Raw genomic sequence first — 25,135 nt, 5'->3', positions numbered from 1 at the left:
ATTTTCCAAAGCATTTTCCACACTGTGTATGAGTTAATGTGCATGCAATTATATTTTACAGTGTTAATGCCAGTGCTTTAGAATTTTGTCATCTACTACAAGCCTAGTTTTTTGATGGTCACCACAAACCACAAAAACTGTATTCCCTGATGCATATAAGGTACAACCACATAATTTCCTTTTCTTTTGAATTCAATTTCAATAAACAGTGGGCAATGTTAAAGAAAAAGAAAGAATGAAAAAACACTCTTTTGTCTTGTGATGATATAAAATAATATTACTGATAAAATATTTTTAATATTGCTCTTTAAGGAAAATAGAAAGAGCAGAGTCAAGGCTTGATGCTCTACGTTAAAGTGCCAGTCCACAAACACCAGCATGCAGAATGTAAAATCATACATACAAAATTGTTTAGGCACATGTAAGACTGCTTTTCTTAAGTTGATACTATTAAAAATTAATTGTAAAGCTGTGAAAAACAATATAGGCAACTGCTGCCTGTTATAGCATTAAAATCCAATGCAATGCAAAACATATTGTAAACATTTCTTTCAAAAACAAGTAGTATAAGTAAGGCAAAGACTCAGTCTAAGAGTGCCTTGCTCCAGTGCTATTTGTGACGTCAGTGGGGAAGGCTTCAATATGCTTATATATGCTAATCACGGCAGACCTCACTGTACACCAACCAGCATGCTTTGGGACTACCATTTATGATTTGAGAAGAAGTATGCTGTGCTCCTAGAATTTTGGGTGAGTTAGGGATGGTGATCACCCTCACCGACACACATGCTACTGCACTGCCAGAGTGTAACTGCATTGAATATTCTCATAATCATACTGCTCAGCATTAGTATCATCAGTTTTGAACTAGGTTTAATACAGTGGGTGTCACAGCATGCAGACTGTGTGATCACCATATTTGGCATGGGCGCACACTGCACAATTATGATGGTAACTGTAGTCCACCACAAAATCCTTCTGGCATCATCTGCCATGGATGTGCCCATAAACTAGCTGAAAAATAAATGCATACCGCACAATGTGTAAGTACAGTTGTACTGTAATTGTCATAAAGTGATAGGGAATAAGGCCTTTTTGAAAAGGGTAAACTAGATAAATTATGATGCTTCAGCTAGTTTGAAATATTTTTAATATACTTTTAAAGAGGAGTCAATGCTTACACTTTTTGCCAGATTTTGATTTGTGAAAAAATGTGAAAGGTATTGTCAAAGATATAATTGCTTTATCTGCTACTGTAATAGGAAAGAATGAAATAGCCAGGCTCAGATGGCAGGATAATCTGATGATTTAGATAACAGTGCAAATTACCTGTAACTGAGATTCACAAGTTTGTTTGGTATTCTGATGTGCTGAATGTTTATAGAGTATGTATGTATGCCTTGGAATTTTAAGAAATATACATAATGTCCACTTTTCTGTCTTCAGGTTTTAAACTAGTACAACCTACATATTACAATTTGCTTTAAACATTTAAAATACCCAATATACAAAGTATTATATAAAATGGAAAATACATGTAATGGAAGATGCACTAAATAAAGTTACAATTCTGTTCAGTGCTTAATAAATGGTTAAATTAGTTTGGCATAAATTATGTCAATGTTGCATTATATCTGTTTCATCCATATAGGACACTTATGTTAGAGATGCCCTATGAAGGTCCTTTCTATTGCAAAGTATGCCATACACACCAATAACATACTGTTTGCTACCAATCACTATGCAAAAAAAAATTCTGTAACATTCAGAACTACAGACCATCAAACTGCTAACTCCCTTACAGTGACATGTTTGACCTGTGACTGAGACTACATTATGTAAGCACTCAGACAGCCAACTCCGGTTTACTGTCTTATTTTTTTCTATCAGGTGCATGTTTATATCCGATACTAATTTTTGTATTTATTTCTGATTACCTTTTTGTTAAATAATCATTGGCCTATTTAGTAATTTATATCTGCTATACTGTATGGCTGTGTTTATTCCTGCACACAGAAACAAAAATATCATGACAATAAACTAAATGGAACTGAATCTTAAAATTCTGAAGTGTTATATACAGATCACAATCCTAAAATATACTTTAAATTTGCTCTCTGGCCTACATATTTCACTTACTATGAATGCTCTCTAGCTTACATATTTCAGTTACTATTAATGACATATTTATGCATTTTCTTGCATATTGAAATACAAGTATTGGTAACACCAGCATAAATTATGCTAACGGAGTACTGACCCACAACATGCCACAAGAAAAAGCTTCAACATACCTTGGCGAAGACTCTAGAAGTATCTGTAATACTATTACAGATACTGTATGTGACACTAGTCTACCATGAGAAATTCCATTATTCGGTGTTCTCATAGTGTGTGAATTCCCCCTTGGGATTAATAAAGTATGTACGTACGTACCTATCTACCTCTATAGTATCTAATAATGGTGGAACTCGCTGTTAGAAATTCCTCTTTAGAATCTCCTAGAAGTGCTAAATTGGATTGAGAACTGGTGACAGAGACAGTCAGAGCATATTACATACGATGTTATGTTCTTCTGACTACTTATTGATCACGTGTGCCAAGTGAATGGGGTTATATGATCTTAGCAGGGTTCACTACCATCAGGAACAAGAAGTTTAACTCCAAATTGTTTTCTGTTTATCAGTGGATAATTTGACCTTTAGGAGACTCAGTAAACCTAAAAATAAACCTCACTTTATAACAGAAACAGAAGAACTCTGCAATGTCAAAAACAAATTCACATCTGTAGACTTCTTTCATTGTGGGTCACATACAGTAAGTAGTCATCTGCTTAATAACAGAAAGGTGAAGGGTGACTCCTGTGACAAGGTGGATTTGTTCCCTAATAATAATAATTGTTAACATTTATATAGCACTTCACTCACTACTCAAAGCGCTTTGCAAACTCCACGCAGGGACGACCTGGGACGCAAACCCATGATATCCTTTTTGCAAGGCAGCGGTGCTACTATTATGCCACTCTACTGCCTGTGTTCTTTACACCACTTTTCACGAAAAATGCATGTTTATGTGTAATAAGGCCACCCAATCATAGTATTCCCCTCACTGCAGTTCTCAATGAAACTTCCAGCTACTTCCTTAGATTGACATTTTCTCTTGGATTATTCAGTTACCTGTCTGCCTTTCCTTGAACTTCAAGTCAATGCAAATGTGTCACGGTCTGGCTGCTTGCTCTTTTCTTTGCATGATGCCACACCAGAAACACAACAGACATTTTTAGTCTTGCAAATTCATTAAGTGGAGCAGTCTTTATTAATGAAACTGCTGCCAGAAGTGTCCCAAAATCGTCCTTTTATGAAAACTCAATGAGATTTCTTTTTCAATTAATTGTAGCCAACAAAACAAGCGATTATGTCTTCATACATAACTTTAAGTATGATGGAATACTAATTGCTTATTTATTTTTAATGATCGTATCTATACAGAATTTAACTTTCAATATATTTTGCATCCCTCATTTAATAAAGTGTTTACTTTAATATGTTAATTTGCTGTATGACACGATAGTTCATTTCTGATATTTTAATATGTCACTCAAATTATATTGTGTGTTGTAGCAAAATGTCTTTCCCTTATCATTGGGATTGAAAGTCATGAAAAAGAAAACTTGAGTCTTATGCTGAATATGAGCAGTAGCCTGCAGACATACTGTATCACACTATAGGAAATACGCACTGTACATGACACTGCAAGAGGCCAGCTGACGAGCCACAATAAGTGTATGGATCACTTTATGGAGATTTGACAATTTAGCACTGTCACTCATTTTGTTCATATTTGAGATCTCTGTATCTCAGAATCAAGTCCAGTTGCTGATCCCCCTGGATCCAAAACTGCTTTTCATTACCCTTGACAGGAGTTACAGTTCTGTGAACATTAAACCAGTATCTTTTAGCTACCAATGAATCAGAGCAAGTATTAAAACTGATCAAAGGATTTTTTAATGTTTAATAATGCCCTCAGTTTAAAAGTGGGATTAATTAAAATGATCATCTAAGCTATCATTTTAACACATATGAGTGTTCCCCAGCAAGTCTGAATTTAATGAATGCTAGGGTCTGCGAAAATGACTCCAAAGATGAGAACCCAGCAAGGGTATATGTTAAAAGCAACTTAAACGTATTGAAAATTCCATCCTGTGCTTGGTTACGTTACTTGTACAGAATGACTGGGATATAAGCAATCAGGACAGATAACACAAATATGCAGTCTTGAGGGGAACAGCTTTGAAACAAGGCACACAAGAAAAAGAGAAACCTCATCTAAAGGACAGGATGCTGCAACTTCAGAGCAGGAGAAGGGACAGAAGAGAGAATCACCGTAGAATGAGATGGCCTAAGTACTTGCAATCATTGAGATGTTTGGTGAATTTAGGCACTATAATGTTGATCATGGCAAGGTCTATTGTAAGTTATGCTATAACTTTAAATGTTTTGCCATGCATATTGTGGAATGGGCCTGGCTACTTTGTACATTTTCTTCATTTGGTGTTTCTAGATTCACTCATTAGTCTTATAGGGTCCCAAGGCACAAGCTACCTTGTCAGGGAACCACCATATGCCACCCTAATGAGTGGTAAAAGCAACATGAAGTTAAAAAAAAAAGCCCTTCAAATAAAGTATAAATCTACAATCAGTTATAATAGTACTGGTATTTATGTGAAGTCTTTAGGCCATAGTGTAACAAATCACCTGAGTCAACTCTAAGCAAAACCAATGTCAAATAAATAACCAGTAACTTCACATTTGAACCCTTAGCCCCTAAGGCAAATAAGCTATAAACAGTGGGATTTAACTTATTTACAATAGCATGTATACAGAAGCTCAATGGATGAATTTCTCGTCTTCGGCAGAACTGGATTACAGTAGTTGCTTTATTTTCTTTCTTTCATTTTTTTTTTACAAAAACAGCTTGTAGTGCTTTTTCTTTGTCTTTATTTGGTGACAGCTAAATTAATATGTGTCTTGCCAAAAAAAGATATGCTGCTTACGCTGGGCTCAGCAAGTTTTGGTCATGTGAAAGAGGTAAATAAAGTGTTTTATTAACATTCACATTTCTTTGCTTAATAAAAAAGAATATAACAAATTAATTACTAGACAAAGCAACGACAATACTTATCTCATTTTTGTTTCACAAGATTCTGAAAAGAAATGTTGAAACTTCAAAGTTTTCGATAAACAAACATGTAAAAGCTTTTCTTTGAATAAATAAATGTAATCTTTGCAGATTATACAGAAGGTATTAAGAAGAAGCATTATTTACTGGTTTATGACTCAATAGGTCTTCAGAGAACAGCCTTGAACAAATGCTTATTATAATTATTATTTAACAAAAAAATTACTCTGGATACAATAATGTTTGCTCTAAGTTATTTTAGGTACAAAGGAAAACACCTCTCCATTTTAGTTACATCCCAAAGCAGACATGCTGATCCCCTGCATCCAAGCTCAAAAGATTATTAACACTTCTGAAAGCTGAAGCTGCTATTGCATTCCGTGAGTATGTTTGTTTTTTTTTTTTTAAACTTTGGCGCAAGGTGTAAACCAGCACTACAGGGGGTGACAGTCCATCACAAGATACACTCACACATGTCCATTCATACTCGTACATACTCATCCTGGGTCAGTTTAGAACTGACAATTAATCTAACATGCCAGTTTTTCAGATCTTTATAGCTGATGAAAACCATGGGGAGAGCATGCAATCTCCACAGAAGTGGTCCCCAGTTAAGGATACAAACTCAGGACTCTGGAACTAAGAACTAGGATCCTGTTATCAATTAGTATCCAATTACTGGCCAGTTCTACACTGTAATGGTTCAAAGAATTAAATGAATGCTACACTCAAAACAACATGTTTTTAATATGTTACTCACCACATTTGATTTGTAGTAAAGACAATTTTTTAATCACATGTTTTCATGCAGAACTGACAGAAAAAAATATTTTGACATAATACAAGCCAATAATGTCTAACGCTATATGCCTCATGGGGTTCCCTTTTTGAATTAAAGACAGAACTTTTGACCAGTGAATGAGAGGGAGATTAACACAAGTAATATGAGATTTTTTTTGTTTCCATGGATGTTTTCACATTATTTGCAGTTCTACATCATTGATCACTATTGGCATGTATTATACCAGAAACTTGTTTCTTGCCTTTCTGCATGAAAACAAGAGATTAAACATTTTTCTTGACTTTCACTACAAATTACATGAAGCAAGTAACATAGAAAAAGTATCATTTTGGGGCAGAGTATTCCTTTAAAATCAATAACTAGCTAGTACTGCAATGTGGTTTGCTTGCTAGGTCAGGTACACTGCAGTTAACATGACAAATCTCTGAAAGATGTTACCCTACTTTTTAATTTAACTTACTGTTATAAAAAGGTGCACACATATTTCAACAGGATCTTGAACTTTCTGAAGTGATACTGTTCCTTTTTCTTGTAAGCCTGGGTGCAGCCCCATCACAAGTCTGCTTTAATGTGAGACTCAGATGGACAAAAGTTTTTCTCTAAACCTACTGAATTCAACATGGAAAATATGATGCCACTACATCCAGACTAACACAAATGTCTGCCTCTGAATAGAGAGCAGTACTGCCTCAAAACATCAGTTGCAAGATTAAACATTTTTCAAAGACTTGATAATAATGTCCACTTGTGCTTTTTCTACAGAAATCATTTCTGTTTTTATTTTTGCTTTGTATTTTTCATTTTTTGTATTGTACCCTTTAAGGTCATCATTCATAATGTACACAATGTCAATCTCATTTGGATCAAATTTTGACCTTTTGGTGGGGTCTATTAATATCAGTATTGGCAAACACAGCAACAGAATTGAGCCTGTCTTATCTGACCAAAATCATGCACACTTATTTATTTATAAAATATATTAGGATTACAATCTTACAGAACTTTTCAACCATCCATTAATTAATTCACTTAGACATTTTAAGGATGAAAGGTAGCCAGAAGCCACACTACCTGTCAAAAGTTTAAGAACACCTCAGTTTTTCTTCAAATTTAATCAGTTGAATTGCAATGAATGACCTAAAATGGTGACACGGTAAGAAGTAAACTGCCAGCGGTTTACATTTAAAGTTTATATTAACAAAAACAAAAAAAGAAAAATTCAGAATATTACAAATGGACCTTCTTCAGGGAACAACTAATAGGTTACAACCTACAGATGTTCTGTAGCATTTCAATTAAATTAATTCTTGCAAGTTGAAGCAAACAATTTGCACAGGTGTCCCAACTTCTGTTGATTACTTAAAACCCTCTATCTGTCTTAAAACAGAGTCAGAATAGACTGTGTTACTACACCCTCTAAAGTATTACTTGGACAATATTACACTGTTTAAAGATGTAAATTCCAGTGAAAATGGAAAGAAAACGGCAATTAACAAATGAAATGAGACAGACATTACTACCCTTAGAAGTGTAGGCAAAAAAAAAAAACAAAACAAAACAAAATCCAAGTGTCAGTGAGCACGGTGCCTACACAATCCAAAAGCATTTGGAAACTGAAAGAAATTCTGATAGGAAGAGATCTGGCAGACCCAATGTCACAACCCAGTCAATAAGACATGTTTCTGAGGGTCACCAACTTGTGTGAGATGAGTGATCAAAAAAAGCAAGTCTCAGTTTCTACTGTGAAGAGGAGACTCGTGCTGCATGTTTCACAGAATGAGTAGCAATAAAAAAAAACATTCATTAAAGGACAAAATTGGGCCTTGAAGTACTGGCTGTGGACTACTGCAGACTGGAAGAAAGTCTTAAGGATCGATGAAATCAAAAATTGAGATCTTCTGTTCATTATGTTGGTTGTCTGTGCCAGACACGTTGGTGCAAGGATGGTTCCTCAGTGTGTGACACACCAACTTTCAAACATGGAGGTGGAAATGTGATGATCTGGGATTCTTCCCTGGAGGCAGAGTTGGTGGCTTGCACAGAATGACTGTCATTCTGAATCAAAAGGATAACCATAGTTTGGTTGTTACATCAGCAAAGGGTGACTACTTTGATGAATCAAATATTTTAATAAAACTACATTTAATGATGTACATTTAATGATTCACTGACTTTTTATTTGCCATTGTTTATTTATTTGTTCTGTGCCTTGATTTCAGTAAACATTAAGACATTAAACTGAGGTATTCTAAAACTTTTGACCTGTAGTGTATTTTGGCGACACTGGGTACAAAGCAAGAAAGTGGTGTCAGTTAATATCTGTTGATATATACTTGCATTTTATTGTCCAGAGTTTTGTGTGTAGTCCCAAGCATGAATATGTGAAGTGTGCTATATAAATGTTAGTCATAGCTATCATGAAAAAAAAAAAAAATTCACAAAATGAAATGAAAACAAGCAGGATTGTGAAATTCAGTTTAAACTGCATGGCAAAAAAGGGTTTATTCCACTGTAAAAAGCAAAAGAGATAATTATAGGTTATACATAAACTTTCACAAAACCCCCTGATTTTGCTTAAAACACTCAATTTTCTTAATTAAAGAATTACTGTTTTACTCATTTAATTTAATAAGAAAAGTGTGTTTTAAAAGGTAATGTGGAGGGGGCAATCTGGACTGACACAGTATATTCAGAGAATTACTAATGAATCAAACAAAGTGGTAGTAAGACAAAAAAGGTCAAATTCTTACAGGGGGTTAATTTTTTCTATAAAAAGAGCATAGCTTGATATGAAAAATCATTGATAAATGTACGATTAATAACCTGAGCTGCTGAAGCAAAATAAATGAAACTTTCAATTGATTCCATTACAAAAGGGACACATTATCAGTATCATAATGGAAATACATCACCTTCTATGCAGTTCCATAAACAGCTATGATAATAAACCAGTCTCAAGCTTAGATTGTTAAAAGAGAGTTACTAGCCTTCATAAACATGAATTGGACTGCTTTCTTTGTAGTTTACTGAATAAAAACAATGAACTCACTTTGCAGAGGGAGCTCAGGTCAAAACCATAGGACTGTGCATTCCGTGAGCCAGAGTTCAGGTAGTTCCCCATAAATAGCACCAACTCCAACATCCTACTGAAACTTTTGCTTTTCTTGATTTCTTCACAAGCAGCATTAACAGCCATGATATCCGGTTTGATGTTGTTCACTTGCTCTTCAAACTGCAGCTTAAAGAGAAGGGCATTAAGCCTGGGCCGCAGCCTCTTCACACCACTCATCTAATTGGAGAGAAAACATAGGACTTCTTTATAGTTTAAACCAATAACGCCAGCTGATTAGTTACTGCAGTTTCAAAATCACTGCATCAAAGACATTATTTGATATATAATACCTCTCCAACATAGTTGAAGTGATGAAAGAATAAGTCTTGATCAAAAGTTTGGACATCCCTTGTTGTACTACACATTATGCTGATTTTCTAAGTAAAAAGAGTTAACACAACTGCTGCAGGAAACAAATTTAGTCATTAATTATTTATGAAAATGTTAGGTCTCGGTTACCATTATTTCTGAATTTAGCAGACTGAAAAAATAAAACATAACATGTTGCATGTGAGAAAGTTTGAATACTCTTCTAGTTGATCCACCAGCTTTGATTTTTTTTTTTGTTTTTTTTAACCTTTTAGGATGTTGTGCTTACACTCAAAAGCATTAAGCTCCTCTAAGCAACTGATTGCAGATGTGAAAACAGAGGTAAATTTCAAGGTTTACATTAAGATGTCTAAAAGTTGTCTGCTTCCAATTTCCATTATCCAAAATATCATTACCAAATAGAAAATTAACAAGAATTGTTGAATTCAAAACAAGATATGAAAGATAAAGAAAAAGCTCTGAAGTGTTTTTAGACTCGTCAAGAATTAAAAGCAAAACTCGTCACTGAAAACACAGATGTATCAGTCCACTATGCAGTACAACTTGCACAAACAAGATGCATGAAACAGACATAATAAGGAAACCCTACCTAAAAACGTATTACAGAAATTAACATCTGAAACAAGAAGCAGAACACTTAGGAAGTCAGAATTATCCTTTAACCAAAAGCTGTGGTCTTAAGTAAAAGTAATTTAGCTGTGTGTTTGTACTTTAATCACCAAAGTTGTGTTTGCAGAAATATGGAGAGACATTTAAAGAAAAGAACACATATATATATACACACACACACAAACACACACATATAGCATATATATATATATATATATATGTATATATACTAGCCATCCCCCGTGGCTTTGCCCGCATAGTAGTGAAACAGGACAGTGAGGAGGGCCATGCCCAGCTCTCTACTCCTGACGTCACTCCTCCCACTCCCCTTGGCCTACAGCCTTTGTCTCGGATTAGTGCGAATATATCGCTCCTGCAAGCGAACTATGATTCTTTTTTTATATTTTTATTTTATTAATTTTCATTGTAATCATTCCATACAAACAGATCCATTTATAACCCAACAAATTTGAAAACAAATCAAACCCCATCCCTGAGAAGGAGAGCTTAGCTAAAGGAAAATTTCTAAGCTTTTTAATAAGGCAACATTAGACAAAAGAAGGGGAGAAGTAAATATCTATATAAATAAGAGATGGAGAAGGGAGTTAAATACAATAATAGTTAATTCTCTTATTTTAAAATAATATTGATTAAATCCTGCCAAGTTTTGAAAAAATTTTGTACAGATCCTCTAACTGAAAATTTGATTTTTTCCAATTTCAAATAATATAAAACATCGGTTTTCCGATGTTTTGCGAACTATGATTCTTAGCACAATGAGAGAAGTCGCAAAATCAACCGAAATGTTTAAGCAAATTATAGAGAAAAAAAAATACAAACATGTCTAAAAAAAACTATTTTGCGCTTGGACCCTGAAATTTTTAAAAATGTTTCTTAGCGAGCACATATGGGCCAAGGGTAACCTATATTCCAAATTTCAAGTCCCAAGTCCTCATGGTTCGGGAGATTTCGTGATGAGTCAGTCAGTGGTATTTGGCTTTTATATATCTCTCTGCCACTCGTGTTGTGAAGAGGGGGGCCTGAATGCACCCCAAGGAGATGTGCTCGGTCCTCCAAAACCCTCTCTTAAACGGTGATACAATGGGAAACAAATAATTATTTTTTTTTACCTCCACTTTGCTTGAGTAGCTTCTGGCTTGATGCTGCTGCCGTGCTGCATTATCTGCAACTCATGCGGTGCTTCAAACATTTAAAATCCTGTACAGCAGCTGTTCTACTCTTTGTGTTTTATTTCTGGCCCACGGCATGGTTAAATCTTTTGGTACAAAGTCCCGTCTCGCAAGACGTGAGTTACTGATATTTTTTAGCTTATAATTTAAAAACGGAATAAGAATCTGAAAATCTAACAACATCACATTAACGTTTGATAAATTCTGAAAAGAATGATACCAAACATATATATGTAGGTTTTAAAATAAGCCCGATTTAAAGTGCGACAAAAAAGTGACATAAAAACATCACATAAAATCGTTGCACTTTTAGGCTTAGGATTTTATATATATATATTATTATACTGTATACATATATATATACACAATCATGTTTTTGGCGGTCACCTCTGTGCGGAAAAGACAAGGGGATGCATTTCGAAACACTTTTATTGGGTGAATATGGCCCAGGATATAGAGCAATTCTGTAAGGCCTGTCCAGACTGTCAAATAATTTCCGCTCACAGACCCTCCTGGGCACCCCTTGTACCAATGCCTATTTTAGATGTCCCCTTTGAAAGGGTGGGATTAGATATTGTTGACCCATTTCCCATGAGTAAAAGTGGCTTTCAGTACATCCTTGTGTTAGTCGATAACGCCACAAGATATCCAGAAGTAGCCATGCTGCAGCAGGTGGATGCCCGGACTATTGTAAAAACACTCTCAGAAATGTTCACACATATTGGTATCCCTCGCGAAATTTCGACTGATCAAGGCATGCACTTTATCTCTCACATCATCAGGCAACTATGTGAAAGTTTTGCAAGTAAGCAGTTACACTCCATGGTTTATCATCTGCAGACAAATGGCCTGACTGAACAATTTTATAAAACCCTAAAACAGATGATTTGGTCCATGACGAACTGACCCCCTGAGATACAGTAGTGCCTTTCATCCTGTTTGCTGTCTGAGAGTCCCCACAAGCATCCACCGAGTTGAGTCCTTTTGAAGTATTATTTGGCTGCCAACAGAGCAGGGTGTTAGACATTTATCGGGACTTGCAAGACACCTCAGGGGCGTGGAGGTTTGTTGACTGAGTCATTTCACTGTAAGAACAGATTGCCAGATTGTCCACAATTACGGTGGAGCAGAGCCAGGACACAATGGAAGAACTGTCTCTCTCTCTCTCTCTCAATTACCCGGAAAGGGTCTGACGACTCCCCCAGGAGGAGGTGGGAGAATTTGCAAAGGAGAGGATGGCCTAGTGTGTCCAGGTAGGAACACCGCCATTAGGATTCTTATCAGGTTTACAAGATTAAAAAGTAAAGAAGACCTTCATTTGATTTAACAATCAGTGCCCTAGTAACTATTCTCTGTACTTACCCACAGGGTACTAAACTCTAAAATAAACTACATTGTACATTATAACCATTTTACTAAAAATACCTTCACCAAATTATTTTCTTTTTGTGATTTTCTTAGACAGTATGTCAAGAGAAAATATTGGACTTCAGTAGTAATTCTGGGTAGCTGAAAGGTGTATATGCCATGTATGTTTTCTTAGTTAAAAAAAAAAACAAATTAAAAAAAAAAAGAATTACTATTATAATTACAATAATAAAATATACAACTTTCAATAAACAACACTTGAATGTTGCCACAGTATTAGATCAATCTGCAGTTGACTCTGTTAAATCTGATCCATTTGTCATTCATCCAGTATAGATGGAGCTAAACGTTGAATTTATAAGAGTGATTAAACTACATACGGGGGAGTCTTGTCCTTACTAATTTGTATTGCTGCAATTGTGACGTTTTCATTTTGTTAAACTTTGATTACTTATGATTGAAAATAAGAGATCTGCTGCCATCTGTGACTAGTTTAGTGCTCAACGTTGTCCTTGTCACTGATAAGTTTGTGGAGGGTATAATTCCAGCATTAACACAGTTCCAGTTAATAATGGCCAGACAACATTACACTTCTAAAGAAGTAAGGAGCCTCTGTTTTACAGTATGTTAGATTGAAACTGTATCATAACTGAACTTGTCCATGTCAGTACAAGAATATAAATATATATAAATAGTATATATATATATATATATAAAGAAATATATTTTTATATGCTACTGCTTTTATTTAAAAGCTATTGTAGAGTGGAACCAAGAATGTTGTGAGATGTGCTTTAAGGTTCTAAGAATGCAAGTCTTTTTGAATGTCTCAAAGGGACACACATCTTAATAAATGCCTTAAAGATGGCTACTGGCAAATATGCTGTGCCCAGGAGACATTTTCTTGCCTGTAGTTACAAAATACTGAAGGGCTTCTTTTGAATAAAATCAATGCACAAATCTTTTAACGAAATGGCAAGGAGGGGACCAGCAAGAAACAGCCATGCAATATAAACAAAAAGTTCCAAGCTTGTGTACAGTAAACGTGATAAATAAATCAAATGATCACATACATTAAAAGTTAGTGCAACAACTTAGATTTAATAAACAATGAAAATAATTTAAACAAGTAAAACAGTATAAAAAGATGGAAAAACAAAGCTTGAAAATACCATGACTTGGTTATGAAATATACAAGAATTAAAAAATTAACAATACTGCCACGATATTTAGTATACAGTAGATGCTTAGGGCCAGGCCAAGACAAAGCATCATGCTGAAGGCCCAGTAAGCATACTCCTGTCATTTTCACTACACAACAAACACTGTAATCACACCGACACTCAGAATTACTACTCCCAACAGCTGCAAGAATATTGGCAGGCTGAAAAAAGACTGTATAGGCAGACAGCAGTCATAATTTGTCAAAATGTTTAAAACAACAGGCACTGCAAACATATAATTATAACATACATGCTGTACATGATGGGGGTGCTCATATGAACTGAAGGCAATGAGGCTTAGCAATAGAAAGATGCATATAATTTTAGAAGTTGTGCATAAAATCTTCTGTGCTAACAGGGGAGCTATAGCCACCCAGTGGAGAACTGTGAACAACACATTTGGAGAGACAAGGAGGGAAAATAACATGCAAAGCAGAACCATGAGAATTGCAAATGCTAGAAGTATAACAGTGCACTTGAAATAAGGAAAACTCACCTAGTGAAGGTGTAGTATTCTGATATATAAAAAGGAAGATGTAGGAAACGCTGTAAGTCAACTTATTAAATTTATACTTAGTACTATTTAAAATAATCTGTTATCACATGGGAATAGCTCTTTCCAAAAAGGCAGAAACATGCATACAAAAGAACAAGTTGCCTTTTTGAGTTAACTTCCAGAAATATAGAATTCTTAAAAATGTTTTTGTTGTGTACAACACTCTCAGTGCAAAATCTAGACAGATCCATTCTCATATTTAAAAACCCCAAAGCACTGATTTTAGTTACTTATTTATTTAGTTTAAGATGATTTAATATGAGACAGAGCATAATGAACTGAAGTTTGCATTTCTTTGAAAAACAGTGAAGCCAATTTATTTTATTTCAAGTCGACTATTTTATATTTGTTTTTATTTTAAAGAAAAATAGGAGAATCCATTTGAAATTGAAACTCCAGTTGCACTGTCTGCAAAATATATTAAGTGAACCCTATGCTAAAAAAGTATAATTAACTTTCAAAGGAAAAATATTATTAATCAGTTAAAATCAAGAACAGTTCTAATCTTAAGAAAGACTGCTTGCATACACAACATACAGTATACAGCTAAAATGTATACTGTTGTCACCAATAAGGAATAGCTCTCAATGACACTCCCACTCACAGATAGTCATGCTCCGAGGCAGCATTAATGGGATGCCAACACAGGGCCTTGAGGCAAAAGCAAGAGCTCATAGAGCTGAGCAATAAGATTTCCTCCCCTCAGCCAAGCAAGCTGGGCCGCCTCCCACTTGTACTGCAGTTAGCACTGTATCAAATTATACAGTGGCAAGCTCTATCTCAGCCTTGGCTATATTTGGTCTCCTGTTAGAACTATGCTAGGAGTCCTATTTGTTCGTTAACTGTAAGAGACAAAACAGTATAAATCTATTTTTTCAGAATTTGTGATTCACTCATACTTAAGCAACACTTATTCTAGTCAAAATAACAAACTATCTACAGGCTATCAAATGTTTACCTAAGATATGACTCCTTGTCAAGCATTCGTTTGCAACTGCTATCATTTAAGGAGTACAAAAAATGTCATTACCATGCTAAATAAAACATCTTTGTTTTATATATACAGTATTAAAAAATAGCTTAAGCACCCAGTGTTTCCTGAGTATATTTATAGAATGTTTAAAGGGTTCAGATTCCAGAATAGTGTTAAATCCTTCTACTGGTGTGCAAAAAAAAAAAAAATTGGATTCCAAAGTAGTCTATCCTGTCTGTAGGATCCTAGAGAGAATCAATTCCAAATTTGGAAAGGTTAAATGGTTTAGGATTATACAAGGAGCATACAGATAGATATTTTATTATATATACAGTATGTCATATAAAATAAAGCATAAATTAATATGTCCATTTGTGAGTGTGTGTTTTATACATATACCTGTAGATGTAACTTCTGGACACTGTGGAAACAGCAGTCTTAACAGAAGCTCTGTTTTTTCTCATTTTTTTTTTTCTTTTTGTTTCTGTAATTCTTTTACTAGTTACTAGATTTGATTAAGATTAGATTTGATCTGGCTTGTTGCTGATAGTAGCCACTATGAATCAGATTAAATTTACTGATGAACTGCACTCAATGCAAAGACCACCATTAGCTTGTCTTGACTGCCCTTCAAATGGGCTACAAAATCAGAAGGAGTCACGAAGAGGACCAAGAGGCTACCTTATGTCTGCAACACCTGGAAATTCAAGAGACACTGAGAAAATAAAGGCAGTGTGTTAAATAATCCTGTAATCAGCTATTTGAGATGTGATTGTGGTTGCCTAAGTGAATCAGTTACATTATACTACAAGAACTGCTTGTGGCAAGATGGAGAGGGAGTTCTGATGATGTGAGAATAATGAAAAGGATTCAAAATGTGTCTGCCATCCATTGTAATGAGAAATGTTTGATTGTTCACAAATAAGATGGTTGAACAGTCTGAAGTCATAGCAGGTCATGGCACATAAAACTAGTACACTGTTTTAATTCTGGACAAATGTCATCTTATTTGAGCATACTGAGACTTAGTGTGGTATGAAAAAAGGCAGGAGGCAGACTGGCCATTTATTAACATGAGGAATGGTATAAAGGTTGGGCTATTACAGTTAAAACCACTGTTTATAATTGAGACCCTTAAATTCTGGCAGTTGGAATTGATCTGTTATTTGCCCAGGGAGATAAGATACATCATCCTTATTATTTTACTTCTCCCTATGCAAATGGAGAATCAACAACGTAAATTATTCACTCTGTCACTAACACTTTAATAATGACTCATTCTGACCCCACAGTTATAATACATGGTTAATTCAACCATGTGCCTTTGGAGGAAATAATGACAAACTTCCATCAGTTCATGTCATGTTTTACTCATAGAAACAAGATGAACATGCTCCATTCAAATGTTAAAGATGACAATATGTGGAAACTTCAGGCACCTTTGGGCAGATCTGACCACAACCTGATTCATCATCCTGTTAATAGATTGCTATCTGCTATCACCTGGATAGTACGAATGTGGAGCCTGAACACTGAAATTATTCAAAATGTCTGCTTCCAATGCTGTTGTTTAGTGAATGCAGTTATCTCTCTCATCTCAACTAGTAAACAGAAGATGCCGAGGTTGTATGCAGCATGTCTAGGCCACCACTGAACTTTAAGATGAGACAGTCACTGACGATGTGGGCCATGGTATACAGTGATCCCTCACTATATCGCGCTTAGCCTTTCGCTGCTTCACTCTATCGCGGATTTTATATGTAAGCATATTTAAATATATATCGCAAATTTTTTGCTGGTTCGCGGATTTCTGAGGACAATGGGTCTTTTAATTTCTGGTACATGCTTCCTCAGTTGGTTTGCCCAGTTGATTTCATACAAGGGACGCTATTGGCAGATGGCTGAGAAGCTACCCAACTTACTTTTCTCTCTCTCTCTCTTGCGCTGACTTTCTCTGATCCTGACGTAGGGGGTGTGAGCAGGGGGGCTGTTCGCACACCTAGACGATACGGACGCTCGTCTAAAAATGCTGAAAGATTATCTTCACGTTGCTATCTTCTGTGCAGCTGCTTCCTGAAGCGACATGCTGCACGGTGCTTCGCATACTTAAAAGCTCGAAGGGCACGTATTGATCTTTGACTGTTTGTTTTTCTCTGTCTCTCTCTCTCTCTCCCTGCTCCTGACGGAGGGGGTGTGAGCTGCCGCCTTCAACAGCTTTGTACCGGCGGTGCTTCGCATACTTAAAAGCCAAACAGCCCTATTGATTTGTTTGCTTTCCTCTGTCTTTCTGACAGTCTGTGCTCCTGATGCGCACTCCTTTGAAGAGGAAGATATGTTTGCATTCTTTTAATTGAGACACAGAACTGTCATCTCTGTCTTGTCATGGAACACAGTTTAAACTTTTGAAAAAGAGACAAATGTTTGTTTGCAGTGTTTGAATAACGTTCCTGTCTCTCTACAACCTCCTGTGTTTCTGCGCAAATCTGTGACCCAAGCATGACAATATAAAAATAACCATATAAACATATGGTTTCTACTTCGCGGATTTTCTTATTTCGCGGGTGGCTCTGGAACGCAACCCCCGCGATGGAGGAGGGATTACTGTACTATTGTTCACAGTAATGGAGCAGGTTGTCACGATACCCCTGTCTATATAGGTTTGCAGCAATCTGCCAAACTCTGTACGGTAGCGGTTCAGCGTGACCCAGTCCCACCTGGGAAGGTCAAAACCTGGCATGCATTTTGACAGATCATTAATCAGGAAAGAGTCTGCAGGAGGGTCTATCTCCCATAGTTTTTTCCATGCATTAGTAACAATAACATCCCTAGGCAACCACCAAATTGGGTGCCTGGAAAGGAGACAAAGTCTTGGAAGGTGGAAAATCTTGCTATATAACAATAAACAATCTTGCTTTTTGCATTTTGTTAAAAAGCCTGCAGTAGCAAGATCACAACAAATGTGAGGTGGTGATATGTTAGCTAGCACCGTTAGTCACTTGAGAGGTGTTGGACAGAGAGAGCCTGTTATGATATGCATAGATTAATCACGCTGTGTATCCACCAGTTTACAGTGAGATATGTGGTTCCATGCTGGACAGCAATAGTCAGCCACTGGGTATGACAGAGCCAAGGAGGAAGACCTGAATACATTTGCTTCGGTTCCCCACGATGTACCTGCCAGCTTTGACAGTAGGTTATTTCTCATCCTAATTTTAACAGCAGCCTTAAACAAGTGCTGTTTTAAAGACAAGATTCTATTGAGAATGACTCCAAGATCAAATGGGGTGGGGTCGTGGTCAATCCTTTTTCCATTCAAAGGTGATATTAAGCAGTATGCCTACACTCTTGTGGTGGAGGTAAAAGACGCTTCAGACTATTTTTGATGAATTGGGGATAAGCCTCCACTGGCGACAGTAATCTTCTAGGGCAGTCATGTCCTTGTTCAGGTCAAACTCCATCTTATCAAAGGACATTGCCGACAACCCACAACAGATGTCTGTTTAAATGAACTTTCGAGATGATGTCTTGGGAAGGTCATTCGTGTAGAAGTGGAAGAGTGTTGGTGAAAGGACAGAGCTTTGTGGTAACCCATTTATGTGCATTCTCCACATGCTCACAAGGAACAGGCAGTTCTGAAGGCACAATCCCACACATGGGTTAACCACTGAGGTAGAACTCAACTAATCTTCAACAACAATCCAATATGCCAAACAGTATCATAAGCAGCCGTCAAGGAAAATGGCTCCTGTTTTTAGCTTGTGCTGGAAACCTTTTTCAATGAAGGTGGTTAGTGCCACTACATGGTCACATGTGCTGCAGCCTGGGCGAAACCCAGCCTGGTCAGGTGAAAGGATAGTTTTTACCATGAGTAAGATATGCTGGAGAACCAGCCATTCCACTACCTTGAAGCAGACACTAACTAAGGATACTGGGCGATAACTGGCAGGCAAGTGATAGTCCTTTCCTTGTTTGGGCAGTGCAACAATTTTGGACTGTTGCCAGAAAAAGCCATGAAAAAGGCCCGTTACTGATATGAAACTATGTGATGCTGCCTATAAGTAATGATACTCAGCAACAACTAAAAAACCAAAGACCAAATTTTCTGGAGATGTTCATGACATTATAAGATAGCTTTAGTAAAAACTGACCAATTTTAAAATATAGTTTTTTTCGCTATTCAATTTTTTATATTATAATCACACTTAACATGGTAATTTTTTATTTAAGGGATAGCATAGTATTTATGAACAACATATAATTGGAAAAGATATTTAGAACAATATTGGAACCATTTCTGTGCAACTTATATTTAGGGCAATATAGCCAGCCAGTTTTATGAACAACATATAATTGGAAAAGATATTTAGAACAATATTGGAACCATTTCTGTGCAACTTATATTTAGGGCAATATAGCCAGTCACTCCTCCTCGAACCGCCACCTTATCGTGGTGGAGGGGTTTGCGTGTCCCAATGATCCTAGGAGCTCTGTTGTCCGGGGCTTTATGCCCCTGGTAGGGCCACCCAAGGCAAACTGGTCCTAGGTGAGGGATGAGAGAAAGTGCGGTTCAAAACAACCTCCTATGATGACTAAAAACTTTGGACGGCGTTTTCCTTTGCCCGGACGCGGGTCACCGGGGCCCCCCTCTGGAGCCAGGCCTGGAGGTGGGGCTCGATGGCGAGCGCCTGGTGGCCGGACTTGCACCCATGGGGCTCGGCCGGGCACAGCCCGAAGAGGCAACGTGGATCCCCCTTCCCATGGGCTCACCACCTATGGGAAGGGCCAAGGAGGTCAGGTGCAGTGTGAGTTGGGTGGTGGCCGAAGGCAGGGACCTTGGCGGTCTGATCCTCGGCTATAGAAGCTGGTTCTTGGGACGTGGAATGTCACCTCTCTGAAGTGGAAGGAGCCTGAGCTTGTGCGCGAGGTTGAGAGGTTCCGGCTAGATATAGTCGGGCTCACCTCGACGCACAGCTTGGACTTTGGAACCAATCTCCTTGAGAGGGGCTGGACTCTGTACCACTCTGGAGTTGCCCCCGGTGAGAGGCGCCGAGCGGGTGTGGGCATACTTATTGCCCCCCGACTTGGAGCCTATACATTGGGGTTTACCCCGGTGGATGAGAGGGTAGCCTCCCTTCGCCTTCGGGTGGGGGGACGAGTCCTAACTGTTGTTTGTGCGTATGCACCGAACAGCAGTTCGGAGTACCCACCCTTTTTGGAGTCCCTGGAGGGGGTGCTAGAGGGCATACCTTCTGGGGACTCCCTCGTACTGCTGGGAGACTTCAATGCTCATGTGGGTAATGACAGTGAAACCTGGAAGGGCGTGATTGGGAGGAATGGCCCCCCTGATCTGAACCCGAGTGGTGTTTTGTTATTGGACTTCTGTGCTCGTCACGGATTGTCCATAATGAACACCATGTTCAAGCATAGGGGTGTTCTTATGTGCACTTGGCGCCAGGACACCCTAGGCCTCAGTTCGATGATCGACTTTGTGGTCGTGTCGTCGGACTTGCGGCCACATGTCTTGGACACTCAGGTGAAGAGAGGGGCGGGAGCTGTCAACTGATCACCACCTGGTGGTGAGTTGGCTTCGATGGTGGGGGAGGATGCCGGTCAGGCCTGGTAGGCCCAAACATGTTGTGAGGGTCTGCTGGGAAAGTCAGAGCCCCCTGTCAGAAGTAGCTTCAACTCCCACCTCCGGCAGAACTTCGACCATGTCCCGAGGGAGGCGGGGGACATTCAGTCCGAATGGGCCATGTTCCGTGCCTCTATTCTTGAGGCGGCTGACCGGAGCTGTGGCCGTAAGGTGGTCGGTGCCTGTCGTGGCAGCAATCCCCGAACCCGTTGGTGGACACCAGCGGTGAGGAATGCTGTCAAGCTGAAGAAGGAGTCCTACCAGTCCCTTTTGTCCTGTGGGACTCTGGAGGCAGCTAATAGGTACCGGCAGGCCAAGCAGAATGCGGCTTCGGTGGTTGCTGAGGCAAAAACTTGGGCATGGGAGGAGTTCGGGGAGGCCATGGAGAACGACTTTCGGATGGCTTCGAGGAGATTCTGGTCCACCATCCGGCGTCTCAGGAGGGGGAAGCAGTGCAGTGTCAACACTGTATATGGTGGGGATGGTGCGCTGCTGACCTCGACTCGGGACGTTTTGGGTCGGTGGGGGGAGTACTTCGAAGACCTCCTTAATCCCACTAACATGCCTTCCAATGAGGAAGCAGAGCCTGGGGACTCAGAGGTGGGCTCCCCCATCTCTGGGACTGAGGTCACCGAGGTGGTCAAAAAACTCCTTGGTGGCAGGGCCCCGGGGGTGGATGAGATACGCCCGGAGTTCCTCAAGGCTCTGGATGTTGAACGGCTGTCTTGGTTGACACGTGTCTGCAACATCGCATGGACATCAGGGACAGTGCCTCTGGATTGGCAGACCGGGGTGATGGTCCCCCTCTTTAAGAAAGGGGACCAGAGGGTGTGTTCCAACTACAGAGGGATCACACTCCTCAGCCTCCCTGGAAAAGTCTATTCGGGGGTTCTGGAGAGGAGGGTCCGTCGGATAGTCGAACCTCGGATTCAGGAGGAACAGTGCGGTTTTCGTCCTGGTCGCGGAACAGTGGACCAGCTCTACACCCTTAGCAGAGTCCTGGAGGGTGCATGGGAGTTCGCCCAACAAGTCTACATGTGTTTTGTGGACTTGGAAAAGGCGTTCGACCGTGTCCCTCGGGGAATCCTGTGGGGGGTGCTCCGGGAGTATGGGGTACCGGACCCCCTGATAAGGGCTGTTCGGTCCCTGTACAACCAGTGTCAGAGCTTGGTCCGCATTGCCGGCAGTAAGTCAAACCCGTTTCCAGTGAGAGTTGGACTCCGCCAGGGCTGCCCTTTGTCACCGATTCTGTTCATAACTTTTATGGACAGAATTTCTAGGCACAGCCAGGGTGTTGAGGGGGTCCGGTTTGGTAGACTCAGGATTGGGTCACTGCTTTTTGCAGATGATGTTGTCCTGTTTGCTTCATCAGGCCGTGATCTTCAGCTCTCTCTGGATCGGTTCACAGCTGAGTGTGAAGCGGCTGGGATGGGAATCAGCACCTCCAAATCCGAGACCATGGTCCTCAGCCGGAAAAGGGTGGAGTGCCCTCTCAGGGTTGGGAGCGAGATCCTGCCTCAAGTGGAGGAGTTCAAGTATCTCGGGGTCTTGTTCACGAGTGAGGGAAGAATGGAGCGTGAGATCGACAGGCGGATTGGTGCGGCGTCCGCAGTGATGCGGGCTCTGCATCGGTCTGTCGTGGTGAAAAAGGAGCTGAGCCGTAAGGCAAAGCTCTCAATTTACCAGTCGATCTATGTTCCTACCCTCACCTATGGTCATGAGCTGTGGGAAGTGACCGAAAGAACGAGATCGCGAATACAAGCGGCTGAAATGAGTTTCCTCTGCAGGGTGTCTGGGCTCTCCCTTAAAGATAGGGTGAGAAGCTCAGTCATCCGGGAGGGGCTCAGAGTAGAGCCGCTGCTCCTCCACATCGAGAGGAGTCAGATGAGGTGGCTCGGGCATCTGATTAGGATGCCCTCCTGGACGCCTCCCTGGTGAGGTGTTCCAGGCACGTCCAACCGGGAGGAGGCCCCGGGGAAGACCCAGGACACGCTGGAGGGACTATGTCTCCCGGCTGGCCTGGGAACGCCTCGGGATTCTCCCGGAAGAGCTAGAAGAAGTGGCCGGGGACAAGGAAGTCTGGGCATCTCTGCTCAAGCTGCTGCCCCCGTGACCCGACCTCGGATAAGTGGAAGAAAATGGATGGATGGATAGCCAGTCAAAGCCATAATCCCCCTCACCCAATAAGTTCAAACTGTTAGCTTAAATATCCCTTAATATTGATCCAAGACACACCCAATTTCAGTTCCCTGGGTTTCTCATATGACCAAATCAGCACACCAAGTGATTAAAATCTGTGACGATGAGGTCCAAAATGTTTTGACATGGAATTACCCCCCTGACACTCAACTGTCCTGTACCCTCACAAAAAGTGGTTTTCACAATCCTCATAGCTGTTCTTGCAGCAGCAAGACATATCACTACATTTGTAGAGTAGGGCACCACCTGAGTTAATGCAACAGACAAGACCTGCGTAACACTGTCATAAGCATTTCATGCTTTGCAAAAGTACCACACATAAAAAAATTTAAATATTAACAATTATGTAGTGAGGCTTGATGACAGTGTATGTGGCTCATAAGGATTTCAATTCCTTTTGTTGATGCTTTGATGGCGTGCTGTCATGACAAGGATTAAGAAGAATATGGGCCATTTACTAACACCACAACAGGGGGACAACAGCAAGCAAAGTAAAAGAGCAGGCAAGAGGGAAGCATGTCAATAGCATACTTATTTTATTATTATGGAGATGTCATACGAGCAGCCACAGGGTACTATTTATATCTCGCTATTCAGAATAAACAAACAATTGGCACTTGTGGACTCACCCGGAAAACATATACTGTGCAGCTTACAGGATCGTCACAGTATTAAGTTAGGGTGTACACAATCTGTTTTTTTTTTATCCTTTGTATATACAGCAATATTTTAATAAAGATGGCCTGAATATTTTTAATTACACCTTATTGTTTTACGCATTATTATGTCAAACCAGCAGCCACGAAATACGGAATAATTGTGGGACACCACACCTTCAAAACATCAAGAAAAACTGCTGCGAGTACATCTTAAAATTAAAGTACAGAGCAGTGAAACAGAATAAAAAAATAAAAGTTTGAAGAGGTCCGGCTGTAAGTTTTTCTAATGAAGATAACAAGCTATTTAAAAATATGAAAAGGCTAAACATGGATATGACGTGCAAAAACAAATCAGTTTAATACTGCAATTTTGCATAGCAAATCAAACAAACATTCTTTTACAATTGAATGGCAGATTTTGCCTTTGAATAAAAGCATTTTCAAATAAATATGAATTATATTCAAATAGTGACTTTCGATCTGACAACGCTTGTGCTGACCACTTTTGTGGTATCCCCTATCACCTATTCAATCTGTCCCTAAGGCTTCAGGAAGTGCTGCTGCTGTTGAAAACAGTCTCTTCACTCTAATGTCTCACTCAGTCTAATGACTACAGACCAGTGGTACTTATGCCTCACATTATTAAGAACTTTGAAAGACTAGTCCTGGACAAAATGAGTCCTCTTATGATAGACCATCTGGACCCACTGCAGTTTGCCTGTTTGACAAAAATTTTAATGGAGGAAGAAATTATCCATCTGCTCCACAAGGCTTATTCTCACCTGAAAGAAGTTGGCAGCACTCTGAGGATTATGTTTTTTTGATTTCTACTGTGCCTTCAGTACCATCTAGCCATCCTGTTATGGGGTAAGCTCAGAGATATGCAGGTGGATGAGTCTATTGTGTCATTGATAATGAACTCTCTGTCAGGCAGACCACAGTTTTTGAGGCTCAAGGATTGTGTCTCTGATATGGATTTAAGCAACACTACAGCACCACAAAGAAGAGTCCTGTATCCTCTTTACTCTGTACACCTCAAAGATATAACACCAAGTCATGTCACTTGCAGAAATTCTCAGATGATTCTGAACATTCAGTATATGATGTATTGATAAGGCGGATGACACGGAGTGTTGGAGTCAGGTGAAGACCTTTGTTTCTTGGTGTGGAACAAATTGTCTAAACCTTAACATCAGCAAACCAAGGAACTAGTTAGTTACTTTCTTTATAAAAAAGAGCCTCTATGTCTGGTCACTTTTCAGGTAGTGAATGTAGTGGTGGTACACTCCTGCATGTACTTGGGG

General features: G+C 39.1%; 1 protein-coding gene across 1 annotated transcript in view; it reads right to left on the bottom strand.

The window, feature by feature from the left end:
- The window catches only part of LOC114650158 (protein diaphanous homolog 3-like), a 1,033,571-nt gene that overhangs the window by 359,580 nt on the left and 648,856 nt on the right, over positions 1 to 25,135 (bottom strand). The window contains exon 21 of the mRNA XM_051925675.1: positions 9,030 to 9,269. Coding sequence (XP_051781635.1) covers positions 9,030 to 9,269 — 240 coding nt within the window. The remainder of the gene's footprint in view (positions 1 to 9,029; positions 9,270 to 25,135) is intronic.

The sequence above is a fragment of the Erpetoichthys calabaricus genome, chromosome 4 (genome assembly GCF_900747795.2).
Source record: "Erpetoichthys calabaricus chromosome 4, fErpCal1.3, whole genome shotgun sequence".
NCBI lineage: Eukaryota > Metazoa > Chordata > Cladistia > Polypteriformes > Polypteridae > Erpetoichthys > Erpetoichthys calabaricus.
This window is presented reverse-complemented; position numbering and strand designations above follow the sequence as displayed.